This window comes from Tetrao urogallus (genome assembly GCF_951394365.1).
Source record: "Tetrao urogallus genome assembly, chromosome: 2".
Lineage (NCBI taxonomy): Eukaryota > Metazoa > Chordata > Aves > Galliformes > Phasianidae > Tetrao > Tetrao urogallus.
This window is the reverse complement of record NC_136814.1, coordinates 29135062-29152967: the sequence shown is the minus strand read 5'-3', so window position 1 is coordinate 29152967 and position 17906 is coordinate 29135062. Positions and strand designations below refer to the sequence as shown.

Sequence of the window (17906 nt, the reverse complement as noted above, 5' to 3'; positions counted from 1 at the left end):
TTTCCACCAGGCTGTTGTCGATGCAGATGAATTCCTGTCTGCTGCCACCTACTCTTCCCTGGCTTTGAGCTTGTGCTTATCCAAGCTGAACTTCTGGCTGAGGCTTCCATAGCAGAAGTTACAGCTTAATTTTTCTGGCAATTTACTTTTGAATCCAAAATCAGCAATTAGGGACTGTTCTACTACAGTGCTTTCCAGTCCCAATGTGTCACGTTGGCAACCTGTGTTTCTGACGCATCATCGTCTGCAAATGTTTATAGACTGCACTGTTTTTCTCTCTGTCATAACAAGCAACCTTCACTTATACATGCATTATGTTTGCAAAATGAATTCATTCTGCCTTTGTGGTGGTGGTGGTGTTTTGTTGTATTTTTTTTTAATGTATTCAAGAACATCAGGAGGTGAAAGCAGCTCATCCTCGGCTGTCTTTACTAGGAGGAAATGCTTTGCTTTGTGGGAATAACTGGATGTTAAGCAAAATCCACTTGGCTGGGAGAGGGGTATTCCTGGGGGGTGTCTGAGGATGCCAGGCTGAAATTAGTGATATGGCTGGTAGGAATTGAGACCAGTGCTGTGGCTGGTCCACTATCAAGACAATGGGATTTGGAAGGCCCTCAAGAGGGGCTTTGCACTTGAAAACATTTCACCTGAATCTGTTTTGGAGGTAAGTCTGAGAATGGGACCTATCCAAGATATGGAGTTTGGACTATGGGGCGTAGCTATAATGTTGCACATAGCTTTAACATACCATAGTGATTTACTCCCCTTGTCTAACCTAACTGCCATAGATCAGTGAGCAGCTTGGAATGCTGGTGCTGGAGCAGGCAATTGTATTCGGCCAGCTAGCAGATCTCATACCACTGATTGCATTGATGCCTACATAGTTTTTTGTTTGTTTGTTTGTTTGTTTTTTCTCTCGTCATCTGAAGCAATCTTATTTCGTGGTCTGGTTCAGCATCCTGCCCTCCCCAGCTTAGTTTTCCTCTCTCTGTCATGCACTGAAGCAGAAGGGATTTGGAAAGTGGAGAGGCAGCTGCCTTAGCCAGCTGGAGGAGTACTGCTGCTAACACTTGTGTTCAACTGTTGTAGTATAGGTCTTGTCTCCCATGTTGCAGGGCTCCTAGAATTACCTGTCTGATACGGCTGACAGAGGAAGCAGTCTTGGCTGGCACGTTTGAAATGCATTTTAAACTGTTAAATCAGTGTCTGGAAACTGGTAGAAATGTATTCCTTCTCCCAGCCCAGAAAAGTCTTATTTACAAATAGATAATAAACAATGCTGCAGAACATGCATTGGCTTAGATTGTGGCTGTCCAACCTTTTGGCTTACCTGGGCTGCACCAGGCTGGTTTGATGGCAGTAGCTGCAATTCTCAGTGAAGTCTCAAGATGTTCCTCTGAGACTTTTGCTGTAAGTTTACTATTTCTGCACTTCATCCTTAAAAATAGTTGCTTACAAATACACCTACTGCCAAAAAAATCAGTGATGTGAATAAGGTGTGATAGTGAAGCAAGGGATATTTTTCTCTGGCTTAAAGATAGGGCTTAAAAATCTGATAAAGAGACGCAATCAGATTTTTGAGTTGAATGATAGCTTATTTGTGGCCAACTGAATAGAATCACGGGTATACAAAGAAATTTATGATTTTTTTGGGCAATCTTGAAACTATTCACAAATTTCTTTATTAGAACGGAAAATCATGGCTTTGTATTTTTCTCTGCTCGCAGGACTGTGTTTAGCCAGTGTATCAAAATTCGTAAAATTATTTACCCTAATTTGTGCTAGGTCTGCACTGAACCCTCTTCTTTTTGTTACAATGCAGACAGTGTTAATAGGGCACCAGTGTTTCAGTTGTTGTTGAGTGATGGGGCTGGGTGCCATGATGGTGTGGGACAGGGGTGGCCACAGTGCAGGTTGTGCTGGGCCATGGGTTGGATGTGCCTGGCTTAATTGTTGCAAAATACTCATCTTTGTTTTTTGTTTTGGTGGTTTGTTTGTTTGTTTGTTTTTAAGCATTGACCAAGCTATGTCTTGGGAGGTACAGAATGAGAAAAGAGAAGGGGATGGGATTGTGTAACTATTTCTAGATTCAGTTCAGCCCAGGCGTGTAAGAATGTCAGACAGTGCGGGCACAAAAGGAAGAGCATAGCACAGGTAGCCCTGGAGGACTTAAGCACAGAGAGGCAACACATGGGTAAGTTGGATGAAAATAGAAGGAATTCCCTTTGTGAAGAAGTTGTGGCTTGAGTGGGAACCTGGGAAGGAGTTTGTCCTGTGGTTGGTATGGATTGCTGTGTTCTCTTGAACCCGCTCCTACAATATATTGAGATCTAGTTTTGTGCAGTGGTACTCTGTTCTTTCTCTTTCAGTAAGTCATAATACACTGATAATAATGGTCTCTATTGTTTAACTGAAGTGTGAAGTATTATTTCATTTTTGGTTCTAGCTTGAAGTTAAGAAGTATGGAGGAAGGAGCTGCTTTTCATAAATAACTGCATTTAATACTAAAGGCAAATATGACAAACTGGAAAATTAAAAATTATGGCTTTTCCCACACTAAGAAATCTTTACTTATTTTAATGGAAGCTATAAACATTGACAAAGGATTTTCTCTTTCAGATAACCTAGTGCACAGTTTCACAAAAAAAACCAGACATTGCAGTGTTTGTGGTGTTTGAGATTAGGAGCAGTCAGAATAATAATACCTTAGCCAGCATTGGGGGGTGATTTTCATTATTCTGGTATTTGAGTAAAATGTATTAAATTAAGCAAATGAGATGACGTATGGAACCTTGATTTTGATAGATTTCCAGAAGAAGCAGCCAGATGATGACTCAACTCCCAGCACAAGCAACAGCCAGTCAGATTTGTTCTCTGGAGAAACAAACAGTGACAACAGCAATACCTCTCTAACCACGCAGGCCGCTAACTCCAACCAGCAACTTTTGACAGAACTGAATGTAACTTCACCGAGCAAAGAGGAATGTAAGTGCACAAGTCCTAAGTGAGAGCAAAGGAAACAAATATGTTTCTTGTCATTCGCAATGTTATGTTCTGCTGACTTCTTTTTTGAAGTAAAGGAGGTCTGTCTTTTGATGGTAAACAGTAGAAGTTACTCAGGAAATGCAAATTGATGATGTTAACCAAAGAGCGAATGAAAAGGGGTCACAGGAGTTTCTGGTTAACTTTATAGCTGTCTGAAATGCAGCATGCAATTTAATCATTTAATTTTATTATTTAAATAATTATATAAATACTGAGGCACTTATGTTTTGAGAATTTTTCTCAGATTGATAGTAAGTTAATATATGTACTTATTTGATTTTTAGTCATTACAGTTGCACGTAGTATTGTCTGTAATGCGTGTTTGTTTAAATTCCTGCTAGGTCACTTGGATAAACTAAGCTTCACATGGTCACCTGCCTCTTTATTTCTTGCTCTCTCTTGAAATATCAGGCAAAATTTTTTCCTTGAGCTAGGCTAAAGAATTAAAAATTAGTAGAAGTGTATTGTGATACAGAGCTTCACTCTAAAGCTCTTTACGAGTTCACACTGTATATTGAGTTTAAAAATCTGCATTCTTTAAGCTTAAATGAATAATTTATAGTTTCATGTTGCTCAAACCATAGCTTTGTTTTAGAAGGTTGTCTCCATAGAGAGAATTTCTCTTGAGCTATGTTCATCTATGCATCTTGTGTAGTAGACGGATGTACATGTTGTAAGAAAAACACACTCATTTTTGATGGAGAATCTCCTAGAGCTGCACTTATTTTTCTGCTGAAAATAAGGATGCCAAAAAAGCAAAGGATTGAGAGATCTTTGATACGGCACGATTGCTTTCAGTTGTGTTCAATGTTTGCGTAGGATGATTTTTACTGAGTTTCAAAAGTATTTATTCTTTTTACAGGTAGTTAGACTTTGCATTTATGTTCTTCTTGTTTATTCAGAACGGCTATGGACAAAGCAGCAATTGCTGTTGTGGGATTGCAGTACCTTATTAGACAAAAATAAAATGCTTAATTTAAAATTAAGTTTTCTACCTATATAAATGAATACTTTCAGAAATACAGCAAGAAGTGATAGGTACTTCCTATTGTTTAAGCTTGAACCTTCTGGTATCAGTAATAAGGATAAACTTGCTGTGTAACTTGTCACTCCTTCACACACACAGTTGCTGCAGAACACCCATCTCTTCCTTCTGTCCAGCATTTGTCCAGGGGAAACCTGTAGTATCATGTAAAAACAAAAAAACAAAGCTTTAAAACACCCTTCCAGTAAAATGTTGTGCTGTAGCATCACATTTGGGCATTTGCAGGGCAGTGGGATTCAGCACCTCTGCTGGCTTATTAGCAGAGATCTACTACCTGGCATTACGGGGTGCTTTTCTGGTGCTTATTGGGTCAGGTTTCATGAATTGTGTTCAGTGATGAATTAAATTGTGTTAAAGTGTTTCTCTTGTGGCTGAGAAGCACTTGGGGGTATGTGGGAAGGTGATTACAGAGAGGGAAAGAGGGGAGAAAAATCATGTCCTTCACCCTGGATCACTGTGTGCTTGTGAACATACACTCAAGGTGATGGATATTAGGCAGTACGGCCTGCAGAGCATTTGAAAATATTACCTATAAAAAATTCTTTATGACTTCCTGCTGGGGTGATTTTAAGTGAAATACAGTGGAGAGATTTATTTAGAGCTGGAGCTCTTTTTGTCTTCTCTCACGTCCCCACTACCTCTTTAATGAAGCTTAATGCCATTTATCAGAAATAATTATGCACAGATGGAGCTTTTCTGATGGGTAATGGTCTCAGTGTGGAAGAGTCTTTCCTGTAATGAAGAATGCAAAAACTTTAAATGTCTTTTTGATTTTAATTTAAGGGCATCCTTTTCTGTGCAATATTTATTTTTCAACAAGTTCTGTAAGGCACATGCTGCTCTCATTGTAGCTGTGTCCTTTAAAGACTGATACTTTGCAGCATTGTGTGATGATGTACAGCTATGTTCTGTTCAGAATAGAATTGCAGTGATGCACCAGAAATCAATATATTGGGTTATTAAGGTAATCCCCATCAGAGAATGGAAAGATGAGAGCGCTCAGGAAGGATTCTCATGATGTACCCCATTTCTCTCTCTTCCCTGTCGTGCTTCTGAGGAGAATCTCGCATCCAGGCGTTTGCTATAGCAGTTTAGTTCCCACGGTAAAGAGTTTGGGCAGAATTGTAGCAGGTCGTTTAGGCAGTTAAGAAATTCCACTCATGTTACGACGACTAAAGAGAACCATAGAAAGCTCATGTGGTAAGATTTATATTCGGTATTGGAAAGACTGTAGGTTTTTTTATTTGTTATTTCCAGTAGTCGTTTCCTTTTTAAACACTCGGTGAGTGATGGAGAGGAAATGTTCCTTGCACTGAATTCTGCAGGAGTTCAGTGTGACAATTACTGAGCTTCTCATATACATGCCCAGGTCACAGTGACTTTTTTTTCCAAACCCTCAGTTCTGAGCAGGGCTGCTTTGTACATGGAAAGCAGTTCTCAGTATTACAGTTGCGGTCAGCAAAAATGCATTAAGAATTTATGCCAAGAGATGGTGGTGCAAGTTTCAGGATGTTTCTTCCCCCCTCACTTATGCTTTGGTTGTATGAAGTATTGCATATGGTTTGACTGATTTCTAAATGCTTTTAGGGAAATGAGAAGCTTTAGGGGAAAAGACTTCTAGGATTATTTTGTTTGTTTTATTTTCCATATATACTACTCCAGTTGCCTTTTTCCATCTCAAATTTTCCTGTCTATTATATTGTCAGTGGCAGTAAGTTTTCTGCAGTGAGCTTTTGCAGATAAGGAATGTATTGATGCTGGTACTGCTTTACCAAGTCTAGATTTCCATGGGTTTTAATGATCTGTTTCTTAACAGATTGTTAAATCAGTCTAATTGTTGTTCCTCTGCTTTTTTACATGCGGATAAGTTTCTGTGTGTTGAAGTTCTGTGTAGTTTTAATGTATTCTTATCTTTCACTTTGGCTCTTTTCATTTAGGAAGTCAAGTCAGAAGTAACTTTAGTGTTAGTCACCATATCAACTGGCTGCTTTGGCAGTGGTTTCCTTTTTCATTGGGAGGGAGAGTTGTTTATTTCTAACAGAGGAAGAAGGAATTTCTGAAAGGCCTTCTGCTTCTTTCTGCCCCTTACTCCACCTTAAACTACCCACACTTTTAAAAAGGATTAAAAAAAAAAAAAGAAAAAAAAAGCTTGTTAAGGAAGGTTTTATGTATTTTGGTAAGGAAAAGGTCACACTGAATATGGAATAATTTTGTGTAGTTTCAAGTCTTCATTGCTTTCTCTGGGGTTGTCACATTATTTTTCTGTCACTGTGTGAGTAGACCTAAAGTTGACACTGTGCAGGTTTAAAACTAACCATGTTGTTACGTGACAGGAGAAATGTCAGCGTGAACAACTCGAATTCTGGCAGCTGGATCAGATTTGATATTTCAGTAGTTCTTAGCTTCAGTTGACATTATTTTATTTTAATTACGTGCTTAACTCTTCCTGGCCTCCTCAAATTAGCAAAAACCACAATTGAAAAAGGACAGAAGGAATATCTGATGTTTCAGAGCTGTTAAATGCTTTGCATTTCTACAGTAAAGACTTTGTAAGAAGATATACAGAGACCTGAGGTATTGCTTTAAATGTCACAAAATATATTGGGATTTCAGCATGGAAAGGGTGACAGTCACTGTCCACACCTTAACTGTGTGTGCTGTTTCTGAAGCCTAAATGTGATTCTCAGGGCTGAATGCCTGTAAATTTTTTTCTATTTATTGTTATAGCTTTCAAGATTTGAACTGTTGCATATCGAGCTTCAGCATTTTCATCAATTTATTTCAAATGCTTTTCAAGCATTTGATTTCAAGCATATGATTTTCAAGACAAGTTTAAAGAAAGCTTTAAAACATTGTTTCTCTCATTAAACGTTTGCATGTGCTGCGAACATTGAGTTGCAACCAATTATGAAGTTATTTTGGTGAATTTACTTTTTGTACATAAGAGGCTCTACAGCTGGCACACAGATGCAGCAGGCTCCCATGAGAGATCCCTGGCAGAAAGGTGAGAGATTGGTTTTCTTTCTGCTGCAGCTTTTGAATGTTTATCGTCTAAATTTCATGGCTTATTGAGGCATGACTGTAAAAAGCAACACAGACTACAGTACTAGGAACATAATAACTTTTTTTTGGTCTTCTGAGTAGTAATAATGAAAAAAAATACAAGTTGTCATTTTTTTTCAACATAACCTCATCAAAAGTGAACAAACAAGCACATCTTTTTTTTGTTTTTCTTTGTTGAATAGCCTTTTCTCTGGCAACACGTGAAAGATTTCTACCTACTTCAAACTACTTCAGGTTTTGTATTTGCTTGGGCTTGTCAGGGGAGTCAGAAAGATCAGCTTTCCTGTGCACGCTCTGAAAATACTTGAGAAATGACCTGTTCATTGCTATACTACTCAGTTTTGTATATCCTGTCATTTTTATAGTTCTGGCTATGGGGATGTTCTTCTGGCTCATCTTTGATTGAATGTTACGTATGTACCTGCTTTTATAATATATTAAATATATAAACAAACCAAGCTAGAATTTATTTTGTCTTGCTTGTTAGAGATGGTTGTAGAAATTAATTTGCTTTGCTGCTGACCTGTTTTTTTGATACCAATTAGTAGGTGTTTCCTCCTGTCTGAAAGAGTGCAGTAACAGCTGAAGTTGCTCTCGACTACAAAACTGGCCTACTTGACCCATGTGATTTAATATTGCAATTAAACTCACATAACTAACAAAGCTACGGAGCTTTGTCATAGCTAGATAATGGTGATGAGGAGTAATTCTGATTTTCCTTACAAACTCACCAGATCTACACATTCTTTCTTCTACTCAATTTTGTCAATTTTTATCAGGAAAAAAGAGAACACGCACCTCCACTACAGAAAATGCATCTGGTTGTTGTTTGATGTTACAGTCTTTGGATCTATATGTCACAAAAACTAACTGTTCTCTCAGCTTTTTCATATTATTGTTAAGTTAGGTAACAGTAGGAGATGTTTTTCATGTTATGAGATTATTTTTAGCTTTATTTTCTTTAAAGGTACTCTGTACAGAAAGAGCCTTTTGTTAGAGCTTAATGTTAAATTAACAGTAATCCAGTTTTTCATTTCATTTTGTAAACGTGGGTTTTTTTGAACATTTATCACAAAAGATGCTTTTTTTTCTTCTTTTTTTTTTTTTTTAAGCACATTTTGTCTGGAGATCTACAACAATTCTTCAAAATACAGAGCTGTTCTGAAATGGATGCTATTGGAGTTGCCTTCTGAGAAATGCTGCTTAAAATTTGGTGCCAGTACAGAACATGTGGGAGTTAGAAATTTGATAAGAAAAAATATACTATGTGTGGTAGAAGAGTTGCCTTTAGCATTATTTGAGGATCTTTCCCTAAGTTTTAATCTGATCCTTACAGTCCCAGTGTTATCTGAAGAACATTTCTTAACATATAAGCTAGAAAGATCTGGCCCACAGATTGATGAAATGAACACTTCTTTCCCTGCCTGTGGCATGATAATTTCAAAATATAATGAAAATCAGCAGAATAAGACCAGTGTTAATTGTTCTCTCTGATTTATAGTCACTTCACGTTGCAGAGTAGATAGTGCATCCTAGGGTCCCATTTATTAAAGTGAAAGGACCTCTTGGAACATGAAACGGAAACTCAGCCAGATAATACAAATGTGGGTTTAGAACTGCCCACTTATCAAGCTTATATACAAGTATTTCTAATAATATAATTTCACTGCCAATTTCAAAAGCACATTTTTACACTTCAGATGTTATCCATGAAGGAGGGAAGTATCATGTCTACTTTGCGAATGGGGAAACTGAGGAAAAGCAACTAATGGAGCCTGACAGCTGTCAAATGGAACCTGAATCGTAGCTGTTTCACTTGTTTCTGTTGTTAAATACACCAACAGCAGCAAAGTACTCCGGTTTTCATTTCCTTCTGCAAAAGCTGCACATAGATAAAAATCCACAGAACAAATAATGGCACGTTTGTACAACTAAATTTTTAAAAGTATATGTTTGTATGTGGTATAATCCTCTTATCAGCTTGGTAATGACGTGACATAAATTACACGTTCTGCTGCAGAGAAATAGTGAAGTGCTCTAAAATGCTTTGTTTTTATTTCTATAGAGACTATCCTGTCTGTCTGGAAACTGAATTTAGAGATTTACATCACCATTTGTTTATGTATTTGTGTTTGTAATCAATGACTTTTTTCAAAAACTCAATTGTGTAGATTAATTAGATTAGATTTCTACCAATTCAGCGAATGTACATTACTAGATTGCTGGTTTTGACAGATTTTCAAAGACGCTTTCTTCCTGTATTGCAAATAGAAGTAAAATTCTCCTTGTTCTTGCAGCAGCACTGCCTTTCAAGAATATTCTCCTCTTTTATGATCACCCTCTTCCTGCCTGTTGCATAGGCAGAGCTGGTCTTTTTCTGTAGAGGAGGAACCAACACAGTGCTGAAAGCTCAAAGCAGCATTCGGATGTGCTCAGAGAGGAACAAACCTTACAAAGCTTCGTGCTCCTTAACTTAATTTTCATGTTTGTTCGTTATCTGGCTTACAGATTTTGTATTATCTGTAATTGTTTCAGTGCAATATTGTGCTCTTATGTAAGCACGGAATCACTCCATTCTGCAGTTTTCCTCTAGTCAATGGGATTCAGAATGCTGTGCTTCAAAGTACTGTACACCTGGCTCAAATATTGTGGATTGAAGGAGAGTTTGTATTTTTTGCTTCTTTTCATGCATGGGAAAGTCTGAATCACTTCACTTTACTGCCCCAATTCTGAAGGTTCTTTAACAAGTTACACCCTCTCAGAGCATGTCCTGCAACATGGGTGCTGCTTGGCAATTGTTAGTCTTTCAGGAGGATAGGTAAGCAATGTGGAAAGGCATTCGATATAAACATAGATAAATAAATTTGAATAGACTATAATAATTAATAAAAAATGCTGAAATGCAGGTAATACATAAAATCTTACTACTTCAGAGATTTTCCCGAGAAACCTTGTTTTTAAATGCTTGCTTATTCATTGAGTTGCATAGTTCTTAGTAATTTGACAACCTGTTTTTCCCAATCGATGTATTGGTGCACTGTTAGCAGTACCTGCCAGAAAGCTAGTTGTATGAGAAGCCAAAAACATAGCAGATGCACTAACGGGACCCATTCTATGTCATATAGTGTTCAGGTTAAAGGATTTTGTTTTGTCCTTTCTTAATAGTGTTTGAATTTGCAGACTCAGTGATTGTCACAATTATTTCTTCAGTGGCTTTTAGTATTTTTGCATTTTTAATCATCTGCTCTCAGAACTACATTATTGCTCGGCGGCAGCTGCTTTTGTTTGGAAGAGGAGTTGTAAATGTCAGAAGGCACATACTGGAAAAAATAGGAGCAGAAGCCACTGTTTAATCTGTTAGTTGGATATAGAATAGAAAGATATCTTTATTCTTCCATTTTAATCTCTTGGTTATACTGAGAAAAATAAATCTACAGCCCTGTGGGTGTTATGTTAGAAGGTAGATGTGTGGCCTTTCGCTGTGCATTGAAGTGTTTTGTGTATCAGAGTCAAATTCCCTTGAAAAAGTTATTTTTCAGAACAAAGGTACAGATCTATCCTGAAACACTCAAAGTCATAAGCTACTTTTAGGTATAGCCAAAAAGCACTGGTGCTCTGCTGTAGCTGACTTTGCTTTGCTCTCGTGCAGAATTTTTATCAAAGCTATGAAAAATGCACTCCCTTATTTCAAATAGTATTAAGGTATCTGTGCTGGGTGTTATGTATACTAAAAGATTCAATATAATGACTTCCACACAGAATTGCACAGTTGAGCCCATACTACATAGCATTGAATTATGCATGACATTTTTAATGATACAACAAAAACAGTAGCAGAAGGAAGCACTGCAAAGGACAGGGAGCCTTCACTGTTTATTAGGCACTGTGCGTGCCTGTAATTATTAAGCATGTATGCATTCAAATCCCCAGATATTCTGTGTTGAAACTAATGCTGCGCTGCACAAATTGAAGACATATGAAGGTAATGCCTAATGAAAGAAGATTAAGTGAAACAAAAACTAATACAGGGAAGTGCAGAATAGATACTAGCTTATTGTATTGAGAGTGGCAAGTGAAGATCTTATGTTTAGTTGGATGCTGAAATATAAATAAATGTAAATATTTTCTAGTAATTTTGACGTGGTAATTTTGAGAATGGTCTCAGCAGGGTCTAGCCATTTTGCTCACAAGCCAAGCCATTGCCAGCTTGCCTTTAGCTTCCTGTCGCATTAAAGATTACCTCTTGTACTGTTAAGAAATGGTGTATGTTACGAGGTGGATTTTTTGGGGAGACCAGGAAACTCAAGCCCTTCACTGAAAAACTTGTAAAAACTGTGAAATCTTTGCTTTCAAATGCATTGAAGTTAAATCAAATGCACTCCAATAATTCCCTTACGACTTTCCCTCCCCGTTGCCTACTTTTCCTTTCCTTTCATAGTCCTACAATACCATGAGTGTTACAGTGTAGATTGGTAACCAAGGCCTTTTGCTTGGAGAAATATGTCAAAATAAAAGAAAAACTTGAAGGCAGAGCATCTCGGGAAAAGGTAAAAAGAAACAAACAGCTTACAACCAGGTCAAATTTAAAAATAATTAATAAGAGAAAAACATATCCCAAAATACACAGTGTTTCTACCAAAATCTACAAAAACTGAAGGGGAATTAAAAAAGGGAATAAGCATTTCTTGGCACGTGAAGACTTAGATTAAAGCTTATCCTGCCACCTTACTCAGCTCTGCTGTATTGACAGCGTGCTATTACTTACACTGAAGAAATTCAATGCAAACTTGATTATTGGTGTCTTGATAGCCAAACCTCTATTAGATCATAGAATCATAGAGTCGTTTGAGTCAGAAGGGAACCTTTAAAGGTCATCTAGTGCAACTAGCATCATCCAATTTATAATAACCAATTATCAAAGCTATGATATGTCATTACCAGTGGTAATGCTACTGTCAGGTTGTCTTGGCTTCACAGTATAGGTTTTATTTTTATTTATTATTCCTGCCAGTTGCTGAATGCACTGAATTGGTTGCTATTTTAACAAGATCTCTGGAGAACTCTTCAGCGATGATGTATGTTGAGAAAAAAGCCAGAAAGTAATTTACTACTAAGCAGACACCAAATGAATGGGAACAGTCCAGAGCTCAAAAAAAACCTAACCATGCAAAGAGTTTATTAATGTATGACTGTGCTGCACTTTGAAAACATAATGAGAACAAGATAAGAAGCAAAGTCATTATCTTACTAGAGTCGGTGTCAGGGTTTCTGTTGACATCAAGGAAGTGCTCAGTTCTTCCTGTGTGTTAGTTTTAGATTGTTTAGCTAAGTTTCTAGCTTTATTCCAACATAAATAGCACCTTTGTCAACAGTGGAAAAATCACAATTACAACGATACTTTATTAAAACTCTCTTAAAATACTGAAGTATAACACAACTTATCTCTTTGCTCCAGCTTCTTATCTGTTCTTTCAGTGTAAGACGTTTGGATTTGACTAGGAAGGAAATACTGAGAATAGTAGACTACTTCCAGATGTTCTTCTGAAGACAATTGTTTGTCAGCTTACTTTATATTTCTAAGTATAATTTTGATGTGGTGTTAGATGTTAAATATAGATGGCATTTTGAGACTTAAAATCTTCTCTGTTTGCAGGTGGGCCATGTACAGGTACAGCTCATGCCTCATTAACCACACCTACCAAAAGATCTTGTGACTCAGGTATGTGTTTCTGGGGGGTTAAGGAGTAGGATTTTGTATAATATGTAGCTGTATGTTTGTAGCTTAATGATCAAAGCTAGTAACTATATCTAGAGAGTGCCAAATTGAAAATAGACATTGTTGATTTGCTGTTGTTTTATATAAAGTAGTTGTGTGGCAGAGCCCCGTTAAGTATAAGTCATTAAAAATAGTACGTTTTCAGTTAGCTTTGGCTGCCTCAGAAATACAGAAGTAGCTAGTTTAAGTACAGCAAATACTGTATTATTCTGGAAATCCTCCCCTTTGAATTTGAAATATCAAATATAAAGCTGTTTGGAGTTTTCTGGTTGAAAATGCAATACAGAAAGCTGATGTTTGCTCTAATCAAGACTAAATTTTTCCTGCTTTGGGTCCTTAACAGTGATTTTAATTCTACGTGGAGAATATAGATTAGATAATCTGTCACAGAGCTAGTGTTAGTGATGTGTTAGGTCACTGCCAGGCTGAAGTTGCTGCATCTGCAACAGATCTGTCATAAGGAATCATACCAGTGCTTGTTCAGGCAGGCATCCAAGCTATCTGTGTTGGCTCAGACATTTTTCAGACTTTGGTTTTGCAGTGTGTTAAGGAGGGCCCATACAACCCTTTCCACTAGTGCTGTTGTGGAAAGACTTAACCTCCTGTGGAGAGGCAGTGAAAGGCATCTATATGGTAGCAACATTCTAGCTAGGTCTACTTCCTAGCTAGGAATTCTAGCTGGGTCTGCTTGCAAAATAGATATTGCCTGTATTTACATTTATATATTAATTTAGCTGTATTGGATGCAGAAGGGAAGGGTTGTCTTGATAAAGGGCTCTAATTCTTTAGAAGTGTAAGATAAATTTCCTCAGAGGTCATTCTTTCAAAAAGTCTTTCAAGCTATCATATATTTGGCTGAACTGTGGTTATTCCATGTGTGCATGTTAATAACTGGCTCGGTATGCAGTGGATTCAACTTAAGAAAAGCTGTGTTACCCTGCAGGCTCACAGCTCTCAGATGATGCATGGTAAGCTGTGCCATTGTTGTGAATATTGTTTGCCCAAGGACTTTATAAGTTTGGCATTGGAAGGTGCTGGATAGAGTTTTCTCCAGAGTATGAAGACTGGGTTTCCCTTATGTGGAAGCATACCTAAATAAACACTAGTGTTTGCTTCTATTTTCCTTGCAAACTACTCTGCTTCAGTCATGGTATTACTGAACTGTATTTTCTTTGTACGTTAATTATTGTAAATTTTAATACCAGTTTTCATTGCAGGGTAATTAAAAAGCTTTCTGTGATGTCATACGTATCGAAAACAGAGGACTGAATGAATATTCATAAAATAAATGCACATATGATTAGCAAAAAGGCAAATCAGTACTTTATTTGCAGTGCCATATGGGAGCAGTAAGAGCTTCTTAGAACAAAGCCATTGAAGTTGGTAGATATGTTGGAAAACATCCATTAAATGGTTGGCTAACTTTTCTCAGTAGATCTCTTATTATTAGTTTATGCCAGTGTTTGTCATCTTGTATGTCTATGTGTTAATCATTTGATTTGGGATTAAATGAGAAATAAGGGTATCTTAATCTGATGCCACAAATTTCAGTCAACTAATTCTAATGGCTTTATATTGCTTTATTTTCCTTTGTTTCTTCATTAAATGCTCAGTAATCTGCATATCTTGTTTGTTATCCCTTACATTAATAAACCTGTTACCAGGAGTTGCACTTTGCTACAGAGCTTGTCTTTTCAGTCTACTTTCCAGTGCCATCTTGAAAAGAAATAAAAATCTTTTTTAAGTCTGCTTTTAGGAGTCTAGGTAGGAATGTGGGAATTGAGAGGAAACCATTGGGTACAATATGTTTGCCAGAAATGGTATGACATCTTCAAGTGCAGGAAGCAGACTGTGTGGATGGAATGTTTCACACTACATTCAGTTCCATTTAGTCTCCCTTCGTAGGACATTACTTAGGTGAATACAAGCAATGTATTTCAATACCACATATTGAATATAAACCTCTCTTCAGTAAGAATTCAACATTTCTTCTGCTCTGGAGCACTTTGAAGGAAGATTGTTTTGGTAGAATTCATCTGTGTGATTCTTTTTCCCTTCAAGCATAGTTTTTCCCTAAAGTCTGCCGTATATCAGCATTTGAGATGGAAAATTAGAAATTTGACCTACATATGTTGCATGCAGGTTCCCATCAGGAGGATATTAAGGAAGGCATAAACCTTTCATATTTTATTAGCATTAATGTAACCACCGAAGAAAGATCAAAACAATAAATCTGTCAAGACATGGGGAAAGTTCTCTTACGAAAAACAGTTTTTACCTCATGCAGTTGTCAGCTTGTGTGCTGGAAGAGCTGTGCAGATAAAAAATGGTGTTATGACACCAAATAGCGGTGTCTGCTTTTGTTCTTTCTCCTTCCTCTTTGCCAGAATCACTGCTGTGGTAAAAAGTATTTATATTCCAAAGTGTGCCCATAGGACAAAGATTACAATGAAAAGAATGAGTAAAGACTTGCAATTATTAGTTTGGATGGTGCCTTGAAGGTTTTGCAGAGTCAGTAGTCTGAAGGTTTTGTAGGAAATAAAGATGTGCAGCTTTTCTTGTGTTTTGACTTGTTTCTTAATGGCTAAATATTGTTATGATTATGGCAGGTTCTCTGAGGCTTGCTTTAGTCGGAAGGGCATCCAGATTCCACTTGTATTGGGTTCTTGTGTTGTGCAAGCAAGCACTGTGTAGCATGTTGCTCTTCTTTTTCTGCTGTGGAACCTAAAGATGATTTGATGTGCAATTCAAAACAGCCAGATTTTAAAACAATATCACACAGTTAAAGAAAACTGGAAAAAATCAGTGGAGCCGTTGCAGTGTGCTCAAACTATTTTAAATTGTGTGTAGAGAGACCAGTAGATGCAGACTGTTGAAGTGCAGTAATAATAAAGTCAATTTGTAGATTGTATCCCTGAAGTTGGGGAGTTTTCAAATACATGGTTTCTCACTTATGGCTCATGAGACATCTTTAATACTCTGTGCAGGTATACGGGCAGCAAACTCGCATTTTATTAGGGTATCTGTCCTAGATGGCTGTGATGGTATCTGTTTTGTGCAAGATCAGAGTATCTTGTATGCTCTGTGTCTTTTTTAGTATGAGATTTGAGTCTAGAAGATGTAAAGATTGCACTAACAGTCATGCAGATGCACGATCCTTTTTTGAAGATTCAGGCTTATTGATGTCATATAATAATACTTTGAGACTGAACCTCGGCTAACACAGCAGTCTTTTTGGAGTTGTAGAAAGGACAATTTGTGAAAGTATGGATATTACAAATTTTCAACAACACGCATCTGCAACAAGCCATTAGTTCTTTCTTTTTTTTTAATCAACTGGCATGAGTTGAGTAAGTACAAAAAGAACTGGTCCACCACTAATTAGACTTCTTTTATTCATCTGAAGTGCTAAGTGCCTGCATAGACTGTACAAAAGCTTAGTGAAGAGACTTGATACCACTAAAACAATTTGGAGATACTTTGCTGTTGTTTCAAGGGACTTGTAAGGTATTCTTCAGTGTTTGACTTTTGGAGGGCACTGTGTTAGAAATCCAACCTTCTTAGAGCTCTCTCACCAAAAGAAAAGCAATGATAGAACAGCCTTCAAGAAGCACTATAAATCACACAGCCCTGGCAATAATAGTGTCCATTAGAGATACTCTTTTTTTTTTTTTTTCTTTCCTCTGCTCAGTTTCCAGCTGTACTCTAATAGAGCAGCACATCAAGCAAGGCTGTAAATAAAAGTTATAACCTAATAGGTGAGCTCTGAAGTGGAACGGACAGGAGCTGAGGCATGGAGGCCTTATTATTGCTCATCAGCAATTATAAACAGGATAAAGTATCTGGGACTTGCACCAATGCAGCAAGAGCTAATAGAGGCTGGGAGATGACACTGTGCCGTGATCAGATGATGTATGTTGATGGGTTTTTACTGTTTCATCTTATTGCCTATTTCTTTGATGTGTTGTAATGTCTGTTCTGTGCTTCCATATGCATCTGGATAGACAGATCCGATTCCACTGCTGTTTGAAGAAGCTTGATGGCTTTTGTACATATACTTTACATCAGTTTCCAGTATTGATTATCTAAGAGCCTTCTCAAATTGTTACAATTATTGTAGATTAAAATTCATGTAATGGTAAGGATAGTAATAGTTGCATCACTAAAAAACATTAAAGATTTGCTGCAATTGTAGGATTTATTCTCAGTATCACCTTACTCAATTTTTAAAAAATGCCTTCATTCATTAATAATATGGGCATGGTTGTCTTTTACACTAAACATTTCACGTGCATTTTTAGATTAAATGGGTTATAACCGGTGTGGCTGGAGAATCTGAAGAGGTGAATTTGGGGTCAATATATCAAAAAATTTGTTAAAAGTCAGGTATAGCTGTGATGATCCTTGCCTATGAGTTACAAAAACTTCAGCTGTTCCTGGGAAGGTTTTTAAGAGCTTGTTAGCACACAGTAATTGGTAATATTCACAGAAAGGTCTGTCACGATCTTTTATCTGTCACAGTGTCTAGCACACTTCTGTACCAGACATCTAAATCATCTCTTTACGAGGCCATGGAGAAAAAATGCCTTGAAATTTAGTCTGTATTTCCTTTAATCTAAAGAGAAGTTTTGCAAGAATCTTCATAGTTCATACGTTAATCACTTATGCCATGTACTTCTGAATGGAATTTTCTGCTGGAGTATTGGAAAAAATACAACATTTAGAAACGAAAAGGTGTGCAGCAGCATGACAGCATGTGAAAACACTGGTTTCCAGCCTTATCTACTCAATACAAATGGGATAAAATAAATAGATGTTTTTAAACTCTCTTAAGATTTTCGGATGGGAATATTTACAACTGCTTATGTTCAAACTGCAGTACACTAAGACAAATGGAAGCTCATTCTGTTCATGGTAGGCATTCATTTGAAATGAACTTTCACACCTGCTGGTTGTGTTCCTGTTTTCCTATGTGCT

The 17906-nt window shown here is 37.2% G+C and overlaps 1 protein-coding gene across 2 annotated transcripts in view; it reads left to right on the top strand.

The window, feature by feature from the left end:
• ZFAND3 (zinc finger AN1-type containing 3) overlaps nt 1-17906 on the top strand; it is a gene marked incomplete at both ends in the record, with an annotated part of 128386 nt that overhangs the window by 85247 nt on the left and 25233 nt on the right. Inside the window, 2 exons of one of the 2 annotated variants that reach the window (XM_079550909.1) lie at nt 2806-2985; nt 12807-12872. In XM_079550909.1, the coding sequence (XP_079407035.1) occupies nt 2806-2985; nt 12807-12872 (246 nt within the window). The remainder of the gene's footprint in view (nt 1-2805; nt 2986-12806; nt 12873-17906) is intronic. The other variant, XM_079550910.1, reaches the window with a different exon arrangement.